The sequence below is a fragment of the Watersipora subatra genome, chromosome 3, assembly GCF_963576615.1.
Source record: "Watersipora subatra chromosome 3, tzWatSuba1.1, whole genome shotgun sequence".
Classification (NCBI taxonomy): Eukaryota; Metazoa; Bryozoa; class Gymnolaemata; order Cheilostomatida; family Watersiporidae; genus Watersipora; species Watersipora subatra.
Window position 1 is genome coordinate 35279385 of NC_088710.1, and position 20409 is coordinate 35299793.

The 20409-nt window shown below is 36.0% G+C and overlaps 1 protein-coding gene across 1 annotated transcript in view; it reads right to left on the reverse strand.

Annotated features, from left to right (window-relative positions):
* LOC137390554 (histone-lysine N-methyltransferase 2A-like) overlaps positions 1 to 15312 on the reverse strand; it is a 58073-nt gene extending 42761 nt beyond the window's left edge. The window contains exons 1-10 of the mRNA XM_068076881.1: positions 15273 to 15312; positions 11401 to 12300; positions 8773 to 9037; positions 8330 to 8578; positions 6134 to 6467; positions 4429 to 4557; positions 4193 to 4303; positions 3630 to 3857; positions 3361 to 3478; positions 1670 to 1783 (exon numbers count right to left, since the gene is read on the reverse strand). Coding sequence (XP_067932982.1) covers positions 1670 to 1783; positions 3361 to 3478; positions 3630 to 3857; positions 4193 to 4303; positions 4429 to 4557; positions 6134 to 6467; positions 8330 to 8578; positions 8773 to 9037; positions 11401 to 12300; positions 15273 to 15312 — 2488 coding nt within the window. The remainder of the gene's footprint in view (positions 1 to 1669; positions 1784 to 3360; positions 3479 to 3629; positions 3858 to 4192; positions 4304 to 4428; positions 4558 to 6133; positions 6468 to 8329; positions 8579 to 8772; positions 9038 to 11400; positions 12301 to 15272) is intronic.
* Positions 15313 to 20409: the final 5097 nt, after the last annotated feature.

The window sequence follows — 20409 nt, forward strand, 5'->3', positions numbered from 1 at the left end:
TGGTAATGCATCACTAAGTAGTTAGCGTGTTGATTATTAGATATCGGAAGATAAAAGTAAAGCTTGTAATTTTTTAAAGCAAAAACTTGTTTGATACATGTCCAAATCAAGTTCCAAATATTAACCTTGTACATGAATTTAAATCAGAGAATTTATGCTTGATGAGAAGATTTTTAAAACATTTTATTTAATCCCAATCATCTAATATAATTATAAGCGAAACCATGACAAAGAAAATAATGACAAAATGATTATCTAGAATCTTCTATGAAGCACTGACTAGCCAAGACTTGATTTAACAAGACAACTATTCAGCCTTCGTCATACAGATTGGGTATGACTGGCTTCTCTTGTTTTACTTGAGATAAGCCGGCTGTAATTTGACTTTAATGTTTTCCATGAGAGTAAATCGAGTTGTGTGAGACATACAAGAGCATCAAATAGAACTGGTGGTGAGCATTTCAATGTCCTCCACCTTACTCAAATGGAAACAATTGAATGTTTATTAAAAGTTCAGCAAAATAAAAACCAAACAACCTTTACAAAACATCTAAAAATGCTGTTCATCTGAAACAACTAACAAAATACTTATCAAATTCAACCGAGATACATCTGTAAACCTGTTTACATAAACTCCACTGAGCAAAGAATTTATGTAAATATTTTGCTTCGCATTACGTAAGAAATTCCATATAACGTAAAGTGTCAAGTCTGTGCAAGTTCTCAAATTCGATTTGAATAACGAGAGTCCGATAATTAGACTTGAACATATCGTTTTCTCTCTTGCTGCAGCGAAGTATCTATCTTGTTCACTTTATATTTTTGACATATACAGTATATTTTCCTTTTTCTTTGCAGCATAGCTCTTCCTGTAGAGTTACTGTACAGTCATTAAATTCAGAAACTTAGTTTTTTTCACTTTAAATGGTGAAAAGGGTGACTTTAAGAAGATCTTAGAAGAGATTAGATTTACACATATTTGACGCTTCGCAAAATGTAAAAACATTCTCGGAATGAAATATTTACGTTGTAAGGACGTCTACTGTAGTTTAAACATCGGAACTATAGGTATAAGTTAACTGAGCTACAATAGTCACCTTTCAATTCTCATCAACTACTACATGATACCACATACTCCAAGTGAATAAAGACGAAAATCAACTCGAACTACAATCTGATATGCGCAATAACCAACTGAAGCCCAACACTCCCTAGTAAACTAGTAACTAGTAAAGACAAATCTCATTGCTGTTTTGGCTTTGTTAGTACTACAAATAGTAATACAAATAGTAATACAAATAGTAATACAAATAGTAATACAAATAGTAATACAAATAGTAATACAAATAGTAATACAAATTCGATTCTAGCCTAAGCTGTTGGTTTTTGATAACACAAAACATGTTTAGGAAAGTGTGCCTAAGGCTATGAAGTTCCTGCGCAAACCTTTGTAATCCCAGTCAACTCTTTTTTTGAACACGTGTTAATAAATTACTATTTTTGATGGGCAATATCAAATGGCGATACAAGTGCTGGCGGATACAGGAAGCTCACGAAACAAATTAAACTTTGATCATGTCCATAGCTGCTTGGCTGTACAGCACGCCAGATGCATACAGACAATTGCAGAAGTTTCTAAACAGGCATTCATGTACTGATAAGCTCTTACCAGGTAAGTTCTCGCACTTGGAGTGCGTCCAAGAGTCACAGGTCGAGCAGCCAATCATCTTGCAGTCCCAGTCATCATCGGAGTAACAGAGAGTACAGATCGGGCAGAAGTTGCCTTATCAAAGGATAGAGATAAATTACTCGAGCTGCTCAAATCAAGAAGGAAGTCTAACAGATAAATCAACAGCCATGTCTCAAAAGGAAAAATAGTTTTAATACTTACCATAGCCTTTGATTATTGATTATAACTTAAATTCATGCCTGGAGAAAAAGCTAACGGACATTAATATCCTACTAAGAACTTTGGTAAAAAACTTGATTTAATATTTTGTCTGGTCTTCTGATGCACCTACTGGATTATAATTCATGTTTCTTTTTGGAGAAAAAAATTTTAATAGCTTTTCTCATCGGGATGAGTCAATCATGCAATGCAGAAAACTCTTTGGTTTGCTGCAATTGTTTAGCGAACAGTTTAGTGGCAACAAATATCTCCATATTAAAAGATTCATTCTTGAATGCTAATGCTAATGTTAAAAAATGATATTTGCTATGTCAGGCATTGTTTTTTTACTTTTTAAATTTTTCTTAATTTAACTTTAAATGTTTGTTTACTTATAAGTTATCCTCTACCGTTCACCTCTACAGTTACATGTAGATCATGCTTATTTGTTATGATAACACTGTTTACCCTTTACCATTACAGTTCCATGTAGATCATGCTTATTGGTTATGATAACACTGTTTACCCTTTACCATTACAGTTACATGTAGATCATGCTTATTTGTTATGATAACACTGTTTAGTGTTTCATTACAGTTAGATGTAGATCATGCTTATTTGTTATGATAACACTGTTTAGTGTTTCATTACAGTTAGATGTAGATCATGCTTATTTGTTATAACACTGTTTACCCTTTACCATTACAGTTAGATGTAGATCATGCTTATTTGTTATGATAACACTGTTTAGTGTTTCATTACAGTTAGATGTAGATCATGCTTATTTGTTATGATAACACTGTTTAGTGTTTCATTACAGTTACATGTAGATCATGCTTATTTGTTATGATAACACTGTTTAGTGTTTCATTACAGTTACATGTAGATCATGCTTATTTGTTATGATAACACTGTTTAGTGTTTCATTACAGTTACATGTAGATCATGCTTATTTGTTATGATAACACTGTTTAGTGTTTCATTACAGTTACATGTAGATCATGCTTATTTGTTATGATAACACTGTTTAGTGTTTCATTACAGTTACATGTAGATCATGCTTATTTGTTATGATAACACTGTTTAGTGTTTCATTACAGTTACATGTAGATCATGCTTATTTGTTATAATAACACTGTTTAGTGTTTCATTACAGTTACAAGTAGATCATGCTTATTTGTTATGATAACACTGTTTAGTGTTTCATTACAGTTACATGTAGATCATGCTTATTTGTTATGATAACACTGTTTAGTGTTTCATTACAGTTACATGTAGATCATGCTTATTTGTTATGATAACACTGTTTAGTGTTTCATTACAGTTACATGTAGAATCATGCTTATTTGTTATAATAACACTGTTTACTGTTTCTAAATCAAAACATGAAAAAACGACTCCATAGTCATCATATTTCTTGTAAGTCCAACAGAATCTCTAGTTTCACAAAGTCAAACTTTTTAGTAGAGTACCTTTCAGTTTTAAAGCTTCGCATGATGCACACAGTGAGAAGTCACTGTTCCATTTATCCTTTGGTCCACCTGGCGTCGTGGCGCCACAGCTTGTACACTTGACACAACTATTGCACACCTGGTAAAAATCAAACTTCAGATCAGAAAAAATAGCCTTCGCAGAAGAATGTTTCTAAAAGAATCAAAATCAAATTCAAAAGCAGCTTGGAAATGTCTTGTCCATGTATCAGCAAACATGGTAATGCGCTATAACTTGTAGCCTAACTCACCCATACGCCAGCAGAAGTTGGCTTAATCGTGTAACCACTTCCCAAGCACTCGGCATGGTAAGTCTTGGTACATCTGTCGCAGGTAAGCAAGTTATTTAGCTTACCGCACACTTGACAAAACCTGCACTTTCTACAGAGCCAGTCATTGCTCTCCTGAGTTCTGGGTCGGTCACACTCCTCAAGACAAAATTTATGGAATGGTTCACAGCAGACAGAACAGTAGCACAGCTACAAATAGACAGACACCTTTTTGAACAGCTAAACCTTGACCTTGGACGAAAAACATGACATTAAATTAAAGGTGGTCTCTTTATATTTATATATATATCTTTATATATATATAAAGATATATATATATCTTTATATATATAGATATCTATATTATGTATTGATAAAAAGTTATAGACGTACACACACCTTGTTTGCCACTTTGTTCAATATTTATTGATAAAATGATAGAAGTGACAGAAATCTAACAGCCACAGTTTTGTTTTCTATACAAAAATCCTGAAGGAATAGACAGTAGACAGTCCAGTGGGTAGTCCCTACTATAGTTAACTTACCTGGTGAAAACCACCGCTGCCGCAAAGGTAGCAGAGAACCCTCGTTGATTGCGGGTAAGATGTCACAACAGCCACACCTTGCTCCCAGACTTTGTCGATATCATACGTATCCTGTAACAGAATACTCGTCTAGCTAGCTAAACCATACTGCCCGAGGCCAACCAACAAAACACCAACATAAATTCTAGCTGCAAGGGAAAGAACATCAGTGGAGTCTAACAAGCACGAATACGCACGATGAAGTCAGCCATCAAGCGATGGTAGGCCTCAACAAGAGAGAAGCCCGGATTCTGATCAGTGATGAGAGTTCCGTCAGCTGTCATCAAACTTTGCTCTAGCATAAGGGCCTCATCCTCTCCGTGTGACTGCAATCAGAACGCTTGTGATACGACAGCGGGCTATCAGTCATACATGATATATATGAATGTAATAGGAGGAAATCTACAAACATCTACAGTAACGGGTAGATCTAACATTTCTATTATTAGAATGCAGTGCCAGTAAGAGCTGGAAACATGAGAACTCTGCAACCATGTCATTACAATGTAAAGGAGCACTGGCTACACCTTTTACTACATCTCGGCTATAAAACTAGTAGACCGAAGACACTTGCTTAAGGGGGATACAGACGAGAAATATATCATCCATTCACTTTGTGAGAACATAGAATAATTTCAGAGCTTCATAATTGTGTGAAACATTTAGTAAGTCTCCACAAAGCAATGAATAGTAAATCAGAGTCTCATTCACCTGAAACAGTGTCGACTAAAGCGGCCAAGTTCTGTTCTCAAATATTCATCAAGGTATGCTTAAAGGTTGACTTGCAACAAAATTCACATTACAGTTATTTGGTATCAAAAGATTCATCATGTCTTACTCTGTTGTGTTGTAAGTGCCAAATATGTGGAAATGTGATTACAAACTCTTAAAAGCTCAAAAACGAAACGCCGCCGTAGATTTGAATCTCTTTATTTCGATGACGTAATCACGAAATTTGGTTATCGTCTTGTCATGTATGTTCTCACGTGAATTGAAAGGCCAATACAAAGCTCGATATAAAACTTATCGTAGTACTAGTTTATGACAAACACTTCGGGTTTTACCGAAGACCCCGTATCAAATATAGATGCTCGCTACTTTACAGTTTTGTTTCGGCCTGGTCTAATCAGCAAGTCGTAATCTGATCATGCGACCCAATACTTCGCAAATAATTTTTGTAGCACTTTTCGATTATCACAAGTGACAAACAGGCTTGTCATGATTATCAGACAAATATATGTACTCCTTCGAGGAAAGGTTAAAAAATTAAATGAATTTTTACAGTAAATTATAAGATATCGGTGCTAAAAGTGACAGCATTACAATGACGATAAAACAGACGCGTAAGAACAATAGACATAGTTTTATTGAATGCGTGAAGTATATTTGTGAAAATATTTCGACGAACAAGGTTGCAAGAAAGTGTAAACAGAAACCATCTCTCATAACTACATCACATTTGAGCCGTTATGGAAAGGGAATCCAAACTACGGCGGTCTCGTGTGGCTGCGATTTTTTGTTCGTTTTTGAGCTTTTAAGAGCTTGTAATCACCTTTCCACATATTTTGCACCTACAAGACAACAGAATAAGACATGGTGAATATTTTCATATCAAATAACGGTAATGTGAATTTTGTTGCAAGTCAACCTTTAAAGCATGATCCATCTATTTGGTTATTGAAATTGGACATTTTCGACAATGTCACCTTGTAGGTACATGTGATATGACAAACGCCATGATCAATAAACTCAGCTTTTCAACTAACCTTGCCAAAGAACCACAATATATCGACATACTCATTTCTATAGCTCAATTAACCTACATTCAATGTTCGATTTACTTATGAAAAACGTTAGGGATGAGCAACTAGAAACTACAAAGTCTAAGCAGAGATATCTTACAGGTGAAGGAGCTGAAATGAGTTCACTCTGCTTCCGTCTATCGGAGGTGCGCAGGAGCTCAGTTAAAGGTTTATTGGTGAGATCAGACTCTACGAGGATGTCCCGTGAATCACTTGCCAGCTCATCTGCTGTGTGAACACTTTCCTGCATGTCAGCACTTTCCCCATCAACTGAGAACGGGCTGGGAGAACGGTATCTCTTAGGTGGGCGAGAGGTTTTTTTTTCTACCACAAAAGAACTCTCCCTTAGCTCTCTTTTTCTGGCCCGTCGTTCTTCTTTCTCAGAGTCGGTAGGGCCATACTTGTAGACTGGCTTGTGAATGCATCGCCTTTCTCTGAGCAACAGATATTTAAACTATTCAAACTGACCCACAGATGACAAATATCTTATGCCTAACAGAATATACTAAAAAACATTCGAAGATACCAATAAAAGATGTCAGAATTCAAGAATAACTGGCTTATGAAAGATAAATCCACTGTCCTATTTTTTTTCATTTATGAAGAAGTCAGGGGGGTTTATTACTTAGCCCACAAGCTCACAGCCAGTTTCCCTCACACTGGCCGAGCGATAAAACTAGGTTACTATTTTGTTTCAATTTGGCCGCAGTGTTTGTGCTGAGGAACAGATCCAAAACAAGCGACCATACATTTACAGATTAGCAAGTATATTTTTGGTGAGTATAACAGATGCTATCAATAATCAGATGAGAGAATGAAGGATTGCGACCAATAAAAATTTTACAAATTATGGGTGGCATCAAGAGTTGTCCACTACTTTCTAATGCTTGTGGAAATGTAAGATAAAACAACTCTTAAAATGTTTCATCTGCACTGGACAATTATTCACATTATACATTCATTCTCAAAATATATAATTACATTTGCTAAAAAAAATATTCTTTTGAAACAGGATGGGCTATATCAATTATCATATGATATGATTATTCCATAACAGTAGGAACATTAAGGCGAGATACAATTTTGCAATTGTTTGCAGTTTTTGCAGTGTAATGCAGTTTTTGATCATGGAAATGAACAGAAAGCTCTTTGACTTGTTCCTTACTTAAGTTGAGCTTTTATATTTAAGATATCGTTTTACTGTATATTGCATCTTATTCAGAACAAGATTCTCTACAAGATAAGTACAAAATTGTTTCGTGAATTCCACTCTCACAAAAACTTCTGACGCTTCTTTTGCATTGTATGAACACGTTGAATTTCTTCTTTTTGGCATGATGATAGCGATCTTGTTTTCTCGTTTTGAAAAATAATAAAAATGGAATTGCTTGGCAAAAAAACTTTTGATTGGTTTTAAGTGATTGGCAATAAGATTGTTTCATTGGAGACCAAATTTGATTAGTCTAGCTAATACGTAGGCTTGGCAATGAAAAGAAAAGGGAACCCCCATTGAGAAGCCGATTCATCGACTTACGATCTATACTTCTGTTACAGCGATTGCCGATACATGGGCTTACGATAGCGAAAGAGTTAACCAACTTTGCTGAACAAAATATTCACTTTTCCATAAAACCTCAGATTTCGTCCCTTCGCATTCAAATTAAACAGCTGTACTATTTTGGTGTCAAATATCACTCGATTGCGTTACGATTCGCTGACCTGTTGCAGTTCAACATTGATGCCAACTATCTCCGAATCTCTAACAGTAGGGAAATGGGTTTACCATAGCCCATGCGTCAACAATCCACTCGCATAGGGTGCCGTAACTTGCCTGCTGCTGCCTGCCGTTTAAACTGAGCCTCATAAGCATTTCAATTTACCCATGCCATTTCAGAGGTTTTTTAAACCATTAAAGAACGATTAGCAGTGGTAAGTATGCATCTCTGCTGTATACTTAGCAGGGGTTTCCTTTGTTCTAGCAAGAATGGTCCACGGGGCGATGAACATAGTTCACTTACCAAAGGCACACAACAGATTTTAGAACTGAGTTCACACACAGAGCGCCCCATATTAAAAGGCAGGCAGCCGATTTGTTGGAGAAGTTCAGGTATTAAAGTGCGCCATATGGAGAAAAACAGTAATTGCAATACCTACAGCTATATCGACAGCACGATACCACCAGCGTGTTATCGACAGCGTGTTATCGACAGCGCGATACCACCAGCGTGTTATCGACAGCGCTATACCATCAGCGTGTCATCGACAGCACGACTTACCCAGCTCTTGGCATACTTACAGACAGCACTGCTTCATTTTCCCAGGTCCTCCATACTTCTTCATGTCCTTGCAGTAGACACAAACCCTGCAGTTGGTAGACTGACAGCCAGAGCAGTTGCCACACCGAGGAGTCCTTTTGCCCATCTTCGTGACTCTTCGAGGTTGTGGTGAGACAAACTTGGTTTTTATTTTCATTCGATGCGCAGGGGTTTTAGCCTTAGGTCTCCAGTTGTCATCGCTATCATCACCCTCATCCGGGCCAGAGTTCCTGCAACAGAGATAAAAGATAATAATTTAGACAAATTGGTCAGTCATATGGGTACAAGGGAGCATGCTGTTATATACAATACATCTGTCCTTCCCCTTATCCTCCCAACTCAAAACTATGGAGCTTCACGGACACGCGCCTTGTAAAACATTGTCCTATTACCATAAGCTACCATCCTCATATACCATCCTTACCACTGATACTGTAACTTGGCACTTTTGCTCTTCTCTATCTCATCGTCGCTGTACTCTTGCTTTTGAGATATGTTATTCCAGATTTTACACTTCTCATCTGGAGGGAGGGCGCTTAGCCTCAGATCTACTGGTTGTATTACGGCTGGTTTACCCTGCGCCTTGCAAACGCTTCTTGAGACGTGTTTAACTCGAGGACCGGAGAGTGTTTCTATAGAATCAGGTCTTTCATTGGATACAAGCATCGGAGATTCAGACTTCCCCAAATCTAATAAAGTGAAAATGAGTAACTAGATGAAGAGCCTGTGAAAACAGCTTACATACCATACAGAAAAAGCTTGTAAATAGCCAACTACATGTAGAGATAAGCTACACTGGCTATAGCAGCTTACCATCATTCTATCTTTTATTATCTACTTAAACTTTGACATAAAGCAAAGCAATTAGTAAAATTTTGAGGCTACAAGTTTTATGATGCAGTTGGCCTTCCACTGATTGTACAGCTTTAATTTGCCATTGACATCAAAAATTTAACTTTGCATTTTTCACTTGTGCGCTGACACACCTAATGACCCACAACTATATTTGAGAACCCTTTAAATGTTCAAATTTTACTAAGTGAAATTCAACTCGGACCATTGATAGCGTAAAAGTTGAGATAAATGCACTTGTTTGAGGGTCGCCACTTCTTGCATTTTTAAATTTTGTTAAATTCTATAAACTTAATCACCAGTAGGAAATGGTAATCCATAAGCATTCCAGTCAGTTGTTTTTTATGAATTCAAAAGGTGTTTGAGGCGAGTCATAGCACGTAAATGTAGATAAGTTTAATCGCGTAAACCTGTACTTAAACTAAAGCCAAACAATTGACAATAATATGAGGCAAAACTTAATATCAGATTTTTATATCTTCAACGTGACGCATTGTGGTTGTTCTAAAACAATAATCAAAAGGTGACAATTCCAAAGCTAGGAATAAAACTTACACAAAATAAAATAGTGTTTAAAGAAATATGTTTAATATCACATGGGACAGAGTTTTGGATCTCCCTGAGTTGTTCCTTACTCAAGTTGAGTACCAATATAAATACTATGCTTTTGGAATTCGTGCACTATTTCTTTTGAATAGCAAATTTTATACAACGCTAAAAATTACACACAAAAAAAGATAACATGAATTGAAATTCCTTATTTGGATTTCGACACTTCAAGGTGACAGGAAGCACTATGACTACAATATTAAACTTAGCGAAACCCTCTGCAAGGGCATCATCTGCAGGAGGATTATGTGACACAATAGTCACCTTCCCTTCCAAGAAAGGAATGTAGTTAAGATATTGAAGCAGAGAAAAGGCAAGACATGTAATGTACACTAACAATAATTATTTTAGTAATATACCAATGTTGACCGATTTGACTAAGCGATCAGTGAGTAAATATTCAAGTATGAGCCTTTTTTCACGAAACTGACCTCTTGCTTAGCATTTTGGGAATTTCAAAGCCTGTATACTCTCAGTAAATCACACATCAAACACCGGTGAGCCTCTCTTAACTTACTGTGAAAACCCTAGACTAGTTGAGCGAATAGCTCAATGCTTTTTATGGAAGGATAATAAATGCAAGCAAATATACATACTCGCTACTAATCAGCCGGCACACTGATTGGCTATCAAAAGTTATTCTGTTGTTGGACACTGTCAATGGTAATGTCACCTGCTTTCTAGCGCTTGATTACTTATTCTACACAATCTTTCAGTTTTTCGAGAGAGAGCCAATAATAACCAGTATAGATGCACCATGTGAGCCTTGCACGAATACTTTTACAAGTGACCTGGCTACCAATAAAGTCATAATTGGTGCCAAATGCAATTCTTGGCAAATAAATTTTTAAAATATTAAAGATTTAATAGAAATTAATGATTCCACTAAAACCACTGAACATACATATTTTTATGTAATAAAATCATATTGGAATGTCGGTTTTAATTGGAAAACTGTTTAGCTATATAGGTATTAAGAAGATGAAAAACTTTGTATATGACATCCGCAATGCACTTCAGCATATGACGAGATGACACATTTTAAATGATACAGAGTAGCGATAATCTCCCCTGCATCTCAATTAACTCCTGCACAATCCTTTGCCGCCAATTGAATCACAGGTGCTGATGCGAAAGTAATGATTCGAGGGCTTACTATAGGCTGGTTCATATATAGTTCCGGATGTCAGCGTTAATCCCACAATACTTCGGTGAATATCTGGTGATAATATAGTTCACATTATCACAAACTCATCTACATTCACGTTAACGAATATAGTCTGTGACATAGCGTTCTCATTATACAATGCGCTTACGGAATGAACGAAATAATAGTCCCGCAGCAACTGTCATGGAAGAAATATAGATCAAGGTATCTGTGACAGCAAATAATCATCGCCCAAGTGGTGTATATTGCACAGGCTGTCGTGGATGTTCAGCGAATTATCAGGAAAGTTTGACAGATGCAATCCTTCCCAACATATCCGCATTGCTTCGTTCATAGGTTTACGGTGTGCATAGACGACGATGAATACTAAACAGACAACTCCGACATACAGCGATACAATGTGAACCAGCCTTAAATACTTGCCTGTAAGCACATCGCTATCCGTATCCTCTACCTCCTCTACCTCCTCTACCATATCATCTTCTGCCTCTAACACCGAGCACTCTTCAGATTGAGCTAATGAACTCTCCTCCACAACTTCTGAACTTTCATATTTTACTGCATCAGCAGCTGACAGAGCTGGTATTGCAGTTGACAAATTACTTTTCTGAGCTTGTTGACTCTTTATCACACCTATTTCACTTAGCGTGGAAGAGTCTCTGCTCAGGGTTGCACTAGGTTGTGTCAGCAATTTCACAGGAGTTGTCACAGGTTTATTGTTGGAAACGACACTGGTATTTGATTGCCTAATAATGGTTGCATTGGCGATGTTCGCTGGTAATTTATAAACAACACCGGAAGACACCCCCTTACCACGCAAGGTGATCACGTGTTGCCCACTATGCATGACCTTCTGGGAACCGAGTTTCAATTTGAGTAAGGAGGGATTCAGTGATTTAAGAGCTGGTTTCTGTTGCGTCTGTCTAATACGCTGCAGTTCAGACGCCCATGAACTCGGACTCGTCTCGCCTGACTCTTGAATAGTAACTCGTTTGACAGAACTTGGTTTGATTGCATGTGATATTGTCTGCGTTGAACCAGCAGCCTTTTTCGAGGCAAGCACGAGGTTGCTGATTGTCGAGCCAGCAAGTTTCGCAGGAGTATTTGTGAGTGTAATATCATCTGGAGTCTTTTTCGGGAATGAGAGATTGTGTTTGATAGTAGTTGTTGGTGAAGATTTTAGTATTTTTGAAATGTACTGCTTCGGTTGTGGGTCAACGCGTCGAGTTGGAATGCTGAGTCTCTTTGACTCGGGCAAAGCGATATTCATAGCAGCCGCTCGGCAGCCAACACAGCTCTTCATGCTGTTGCCATCACAACCATCTACAATTGAAGAAGTTTATTTTTTGAAAGCCCTCAACATTGTTCTACCCATCAAACATAAGAGCAAACATGAACGCTAACGTAAACACTATACAAAGGACCAGATGGAGTTCAACAAACTCTGCCAAAAAATACTCAAACACATGAAGTCAAAATATATATTTAAAAACATGAATCCAATCACAAATAGCCACTAATCTGGGAGCAAGCACTACCTCAGGCATGTTAATTCTTTGAACCCCATATTAACCTTTGAACCCTGATGGGTGATATACCAGCAATCACATGGCTCTGTGATTAACCAAACTAATCAAATTAACTCTTGCATAGGGCGTTAGACTGGAAATTGTACTTCCCTTTTTAAATATCTTTACCAACTTCCTTCATTATTATAATTATTTCAGTGGGAGGATATCACACAAAAATTGACGACTCATTTGTTGATATGTGAAAGATGATAGTGATGCAGATGAAAAATTATGTGATACCACCTATAGTTTTGCTGATGATTTAGAGTCAGAAAATGATGATGAACTCGATGGATATGATGATACTGCAAACATTTTCAGAATTTATTAATATCCAATGAATTTTAACGGTTTTAGCACAAAAAATGTAAAAAAAAAATTTTATTTTGTAAAATTTGCAGTGTTTGTTGTTAGACTTGTACTCTAGTGTATCACAAAAAATCATTTGATTATGAGTAGATTTAGAAATACTTAGCAAAGGTTTCAAAATGTTCAACATTGTGACTAATTGCCCGCAGATGCTGACACACATTGACTAGGGCAGCCAGGGTTCAAAGGTTCAATTTTTAATAAATATGTTCAATAAAAATTAGAGACTCAATGTGTTATATTACTTACCTACACAAGGTGGCAAAAAGTTCTTGGAGATGAATTTTGTATACATATATGCACATGGGTTGCAGTAAACTTTCTGGTATCGCCATTGAAACTTGCTGACATGTGCGCCGCAACAGCAGCACACCTTCTCCTTAGTATCTCTACCAGCAAAGCAGAAACTATGGCACAGTAATTCATTTATATAGCAATAAGTTTAGAAATATACAAATTTTGGTTGTTGTACATCCAAAATACAGATGGCAAAAACTTAGTTTTATTTAATGTATTTACCGGTATAATAATACATTAATTATTTTTTACTTTTGATATTTATATTCCAGATACTGACAAGTACTAGTTAGGCATCAGGTACCAAACATTCTATGTAACTTCACAGGCCAGCTCTGGATACGTCACATCAAATACCAGTTATGACATGACAAGTACCAGTCATGACATGACAAGTACCAGTCATGACATGACAAGTACCAGTTATGACACGACAAGTACCAGTTATGACATGACAAGTACCAGTTATGACATGACACGTATCAGTTATGACATGACAAGTACCAGTTATGACATGACAAGTATCAGTTATGACATGACAAGTACCAGTTATGACATGACAAGTACCAGTTATGACATGACAAGTATCAGTTATGACATGACAAGTACCAGTTATGACATGACAAGTACCAGTCATGACATGACAAGTACCAGTTATGACACGACAAGTACCAGTTATGACACGACAAGTACCAGTTATGACATGACAAGTACCAGTTATGACATGACAAGTATCAGTTATGACATGACAAGTATCAGGTGTGACTTGAAAACATGTACCAGGTGTGACATGACAATAAGTATCAGGTGTGACACAAATAGGACATGACATCAAAAAGAATATGAACAACTTCGTTTGAGAGTCATATCAATTGTTGAATTTGCTTGTTTTGCTACTACAGAAAATATGTTTTGTTATAAATAAAAAAATCATATAAATGTTATAACAAACAAAACATATAAATGTTTTGCTAATATAAGAAAAAGCTCTGAAGGAAAAATGACCATCGGATGACCTTGGCTATTTATTAAAAGTTCCTACAAGTCCCACAGTAGATGCTTCTATAACGTAAACCTTCTATAATGTAAATTCCAGTTAACGTAAAATGTTAATTCCACTTAACATAAGAAATTTATGTAAAGTTTTTGCTTCGTAATACATAAGAAATTCTATATAACGTAAAGCATCAAGTCGATGCAAGTTCTCAAATTCAATTTTAATAATGAGAGTCCCATAGTTGGTCTTTAAAATATCGTTTTTTATCTTACTGCACTTAAGAAAAAAAATGTATAGGGATATCTCTATTATATATACTAGTACCTAGTATATACTAGTATAATGTACCTAATGTATACTGTATAATATACCTAGTATACTATACTAGTATATGCTAGTATATACTAGGTATATACTAGTATACACTAGTATTACTAGTATATACTAGTATACTAGTATACTATAATAGTATACTAGTATATACTAGTAAAATGAGAGATCATCAGGTGTGCCAATAAAGCACAGAGAATAAGTAGCTGCACAAATATTCTGAAATACTAGCGATGTTTTATCGTAACCTTAAACCCTGGCTTAGGACAGACAGACACCGCTCTTATAATAGAAAAGATATAATTTTGTTTGACTCTGTTTTAGTAATATACAAAAATTTTTACAACTTTTTGTCTGCATTATATAAAACTTCCTGTCTAGAAAAAAAGTGAAAAGTCGATTCGAATTGACATTGACGGTGTGCGCTTCCCCTTCAACTGTGTGAAATTTCTGTAATCATGAACTATAAACCGAGTGAAAGTGATCAAAAAAAGATTACAGTTGTCGATACAAACCAATAATACTGCAGTTACTGTATGATCATTAAATTGAAAGGTTGTCTAGTTTTTTCTTTTGGAAGGGCGAAAAAGATGAGTTTTGAAAGATCTTGGAAAAAATAAGCCAATTTACATGTACTTTACTGTTCGTATAACGTAAAATCCTCATAGCGTAAACGTTGCCGGAACAGATTACTACACTGTAGGAACATCTACTGTAACTAGATAACTGACCAGTCTGCGAGAGTTGAGACACTACATTGAGCCAATCCATTTTGAAGTATTTTTAAAATGTTAGAGTACTAATCAAACAACATCAAAAAAGTAAAAACCATAGTCATTTATCTAGAAAAATCCACTACAAGTTATTGCTCTTCAAAAACAAGCAAAGATATCAATCAATCCAACAAGTTTAAAAAACTGAGCGCCTTTTCAATCTTTGATTTACAATAGGAATTTGGGCTATAAAATCCACCATCTACCAGTCAAATAGGAAATCTTAGATTCATATACTGGTAGTGCGGCTTTGATTATGATAATTTTTTGAAGAAAGAAAATTAAGTCGGAACATGAATCTCGGTGATTCTTGTTGAGCTGATTTATTAGTTTCCATAGTAACTCTTACCGCCATTATTGGCACTTTACAATTTAGCAAAGTTACTAGCCTTTTATGTATTTCAATATTTTTAAACAAAATACCTATCAAATCTCTAAAAAAAACTACTTTAACCACCTCTAAATAGTCTATAACCAATTTTATGTTTCTTGTGGTCATTTCAAGTAAAACACAATCTTTCATTGGAGCCATTTTAAGAAATTCATCGCCATGTGAAATATGGTTTCGCAAGCATATCGATATGTTAGTGTGGTGACTGTCTCTCATAATGTTAAATTACATGCATTCATCGCTTATAAATATACTACATGGCAGCAACATAAATGTTAAGCTGTTAACATTTATGTACTCAAATGAAACTGTAGTTAGGTTTAAGCGAGCGGAGTGGACAGCAACTTACCCTCCAGCAGCGAGAGAGCTAAAAAGGCAGAATCAAAAGTACACGTATCTAAGAAGTGTAACAATAAATTCACCATTCAATATGACAAATAAAATGCAAAAAACAATTACCTAAGAACACAATTCTTTCTTTTTAGACAGATTTAGTAAAGCAGACATTGTGACACTAAAGGTTGACCCAAAACATACCTTTCAATCGGTTCAGACTCGATCGTCTCCACAAGAAACTGCTGTGGAGTCAGCTTGGCTGAGACATTAGTGGTCGTCTGAATGGGAGAGACTTTCTCGAGATGTTCTAACGATTCGTGTGAATGTAATGGCTGATGTTTTTCACTCGGTTGCTTAAAGGCTTCTACACAGAAGATAGCGAATAAACATTTTGTGTTCAATCGCAATGTTTGATTGTAGTAAATAATGTGAACTGGCTAGAGCGCATTCTAAGTACCTGAATAAGTAACACTCGTTTGTTTCAAGCCTCCCTCCTTCTCAAACTCCAGGAGCTCTATTAGCTTCTGACTGGGTTTCCGAGATCGTCGCTGTATAAAATCGAAATCAATTTGTCAAATCTATTTAGGATTATTAGACACGAGTAGCAGTTTATATGAATCACTGTCAGACATTTATACAAAAAAAACCATAATTAATAAATAGCAGAAAAACATTCAACATATCCTCAGAGAAATACTTTGTACAAATATGTTACGAAGACAACATAAATGGTACAGACAGCCTGCTACATTATTCAATACATATCGGCTGTGTAAGAGTGTGTGTGACCTTGTGACCTCACAAATCAATGCTTAAGACCTCCCCAGCTTGTCCCCTTTTTAAAGATAATTTGCACATGCAACTAACCGGTGATGTGACAGCAAACAAAACTCCAAGTCATCAAATATGACAAGCCAAGGAGAAAACACAAATTTAATTTGGTTAAAACTGCCCAATGCTTGGGCTGAACTGAGATTGAAAGGATTGAGTAAACTCTGTCAGAGGGTCACAGTAAAACCTTTATTTGAACGCCATCTTTATTTGACCACCGCTTTGACATTCTTTGATCTCTACAAACCAATAATAGAAAGTGATCAGTAAAAAAGTGTCCACAAAACTTACTATTGAATCGGTTACATCAATAACGATTAATTCTTTTTTGGTTGCCATAACGGCTGCCATGGTTTTAGTGTTGGTGTATCTGAGAAGATCGATCATCACAATCATCAAAACTACAGACTGATTCAAAGTCACTAAGGTATAAATCTGATCCATTGTCTTCAGATTGGTCCGTAATCTGGTTTACAAATGCCATTGTTAAGGCGTATCGAAGCCCATTTCCCAACTCCAAAGGTTTACAGTTTTTTCTTCAAAACTTGCTTTAACAATTACTCGTAATAATAAAATGTGAAAGCAGTACTATCGAAATAAGTAATAATTAATTTTAATTCTTTTAAAACTAATCTTAATTTAATTACTTATCCCTATCAAATCCAGCTCAGCCCAAGTATTGGGCAGTTTCAACCAAACCCGATATGTGTTTTCTCCTTGACTTGTCATATTTAAATGGAGGAATAGCATAAATAATAATGCTAATATCTTTTACTTCAGTAGTTCTTTGTTTAACTGGGTCTGATACTCCGACAGTATACAAAACAGTTTAGCAAGAATGCAAGAATTAGTTTAGCAAGAATATAGGTGACATTAGCATCACTTCGCATGTAAAAGAGCTAATTTGTCTTATTAAAATACTGAAAGACAAGTAAAAAAATACAGCACCACCCTCTATTTGAACGCCACCTCTAATAAAACGCCATGTAGAGGAAGGGTTGAAAAATACAGCGCCATGGCATTTAAATAGAGGTTTTCCGATATCTACCTTCAATAAAGGCAAGCAACAGCACCAACATTCCTTGATTAGTTTGCCTACAATCACTTACAGATCTGCTCTCAGCTTCTGGTGTCTTACAACTTTCATCCGCTAATACACTTCCTGGAGAAGTCATCGTATTTTCACCAGTTAGTTTAAGCGGTAACTCGTCAGGCCTACTGGGAGAGTTGATCATGTTAAGTGACACTGATTCATCTTTGCCCATCTTGTGGTATTTTGTGACGACAGGTCCCAAGTCAGCATCATCGCGCAATCGTTTGTTAGTCATGCCTTGACTAGACATCGATTGGCTAGGTTGAGTGAACGCTACTTTCTTTTGCTGTACAACGATGTTTAATTGATCTTTAGGTTTGAGCAGGCTGGTTAATTTAGTTTGCTTCAAGTTGCCATTAAAAGATTTGTACTTTTTCTCATCATTTGTTCTACTGAGCTCTCCAGGTAATTGCTCAGAAATTCTTTCCTTCTTCACTTTCAATCCAACAAGGTCGCTGATTTTGTCTTCAAAAACAAAAGTGTTACGTAGCCATTCAACAATGTATGAAATGGCAACAAACCAGTGCAGCCAAAGGTAAGGCGTCCACTTAAGTTCTATGTAAACGAATATAAAACAATAATATTTCTTAAACCATAACTGTCACGAACAACTTTTATCGTACTAACTAGGTAAATAAGACACGCTGATTCCGATTTTGTACTCAAAATAAAGATTAGTCCACTAACCTTCAAAGTCATTTAGGCTTTTTTAAAGCGTTTCAATGTCCGTTTCGAAAACAACACAATCGGCATTACAAGCTCCGCCCATAAATATGTGACGAAACCTAGCTTTTTCAGAAACGGAAGTTCGGAATGTTTAGTCCGATTTAGAATAATAGAGATGGGTGTCTTAAAACCCATTATTATCTAAATCCAGCCTGTAAAATAATTTCAGTTTTTTATGAAAGAGATATAAACTATTTAAAATTGCTCGCAGCTTGTTACATGACGTTTAAATGGGCTGGACGCCGAGAAAAAATGAGCTCAAAAAGCGCGGTTTTATCACGAACTAGCGTTGTTATCGCGCCTTTTAAAAATGCAATGCTAAATAGCTTATCTACCTTTCTGAAAAGACTGATATTATTTTTAAGGCTGAATTTAGATATTAATGGATTTTAAAACACCCATCTCTATTATTCTAAATCGGTCTAAACATACCTACGTAACTTCTGTTCCTAAAAAGCTAGGTTACGTCACGTATTTATGGGCGGAGCTTGTTATGCCGATCGTGTTGTTTTCGAGACCGATATTAAAACGCTATAAATAATCCTTCATTACTATGAAAGTTAGTGGCCTAATCTATATTTTGATTACAAAATCGGAATCAGCGTGTCTGATTTACCTAGTAAATACCATAAAAGTTGTTCGTGGCAGTTATGGTTTAAAACTAATTGAACTAACCTTAGGTAATAGAATCAATTATAATGTTTTACGCAAAGAATCAATTATAATGTTTTTACGTAATCAAGTGAGAATATTTACAGTATGTTACTCGAATAATACATTATAAGAATGTGACCAGAAAACAAGCATTACCTTTTTGCTGTCGGGAAGTACTATCTCCTGATACTTTAGGAGGTCTCCCTCGAGGCTTAGCAACGGGTGTCGCACAGCAATCCCCTGAAACAAAACTAGGTTTATTAGCTTACGATGATTGTATTATAATTTAACAAAACCAGATTGATTGTTAACAAGTTGATCTGTTGTAACTTGTGAGCACAGATCCATCACTAACTCGTTCTTTACAAAAGATAAGGTACAAAATACAACTAGAACATGCCTACCTGCTCTGGAAATCGATTTTTCCACTTTGTTCGAAGTTGCTAATGTAGTTGAAGGGGTATAAACTCTTTTATGAGGTGGGCTTTTGGTTGATGAAGTAGCATTCTTCATTCGAGGCATTGCTTGCTACTTGTAATTGCTCAGCGTCTACAAAACACACAGCACAACATTCTAACTTTTTGTATTTGATGTCAATCAACAATGTTATAAGCTCATCTTCAAAAAGACTGCTTCCAGTAATTGTTAAAGGAATACATGTTACATCAGCACCTATAAACTTCAAACAAAATTATTTTTACCCTAGTGACAAGGTTGAGCTGATGGTTGAGCTAGTTGATCTGGTGTTATCGCTTGAGTGGGTACAGAAAGCACATGAATTTTCTAGTAATAAATGAGCCCAAAACTAGCACAACTATGCCACAAGCAGATACTTTGTTAGATGATTGTTCCTATTATAGGAAAGCTCCAACTGTTGTTACTATGCATTGCGTATCATATTAATACATTTACATTCCTATCCCTTAGCATTTAAAGTTTTCTTTTTCGTTTTATTCATTGGTGTCCTTTCAGATGTTTTGTTCTCCAAAATAACTGATAGCACATTTGGCTGTAAATTCCCCATCTATTTCAAGAGTGATGTTCAGCTTTATGTAGCCATTACT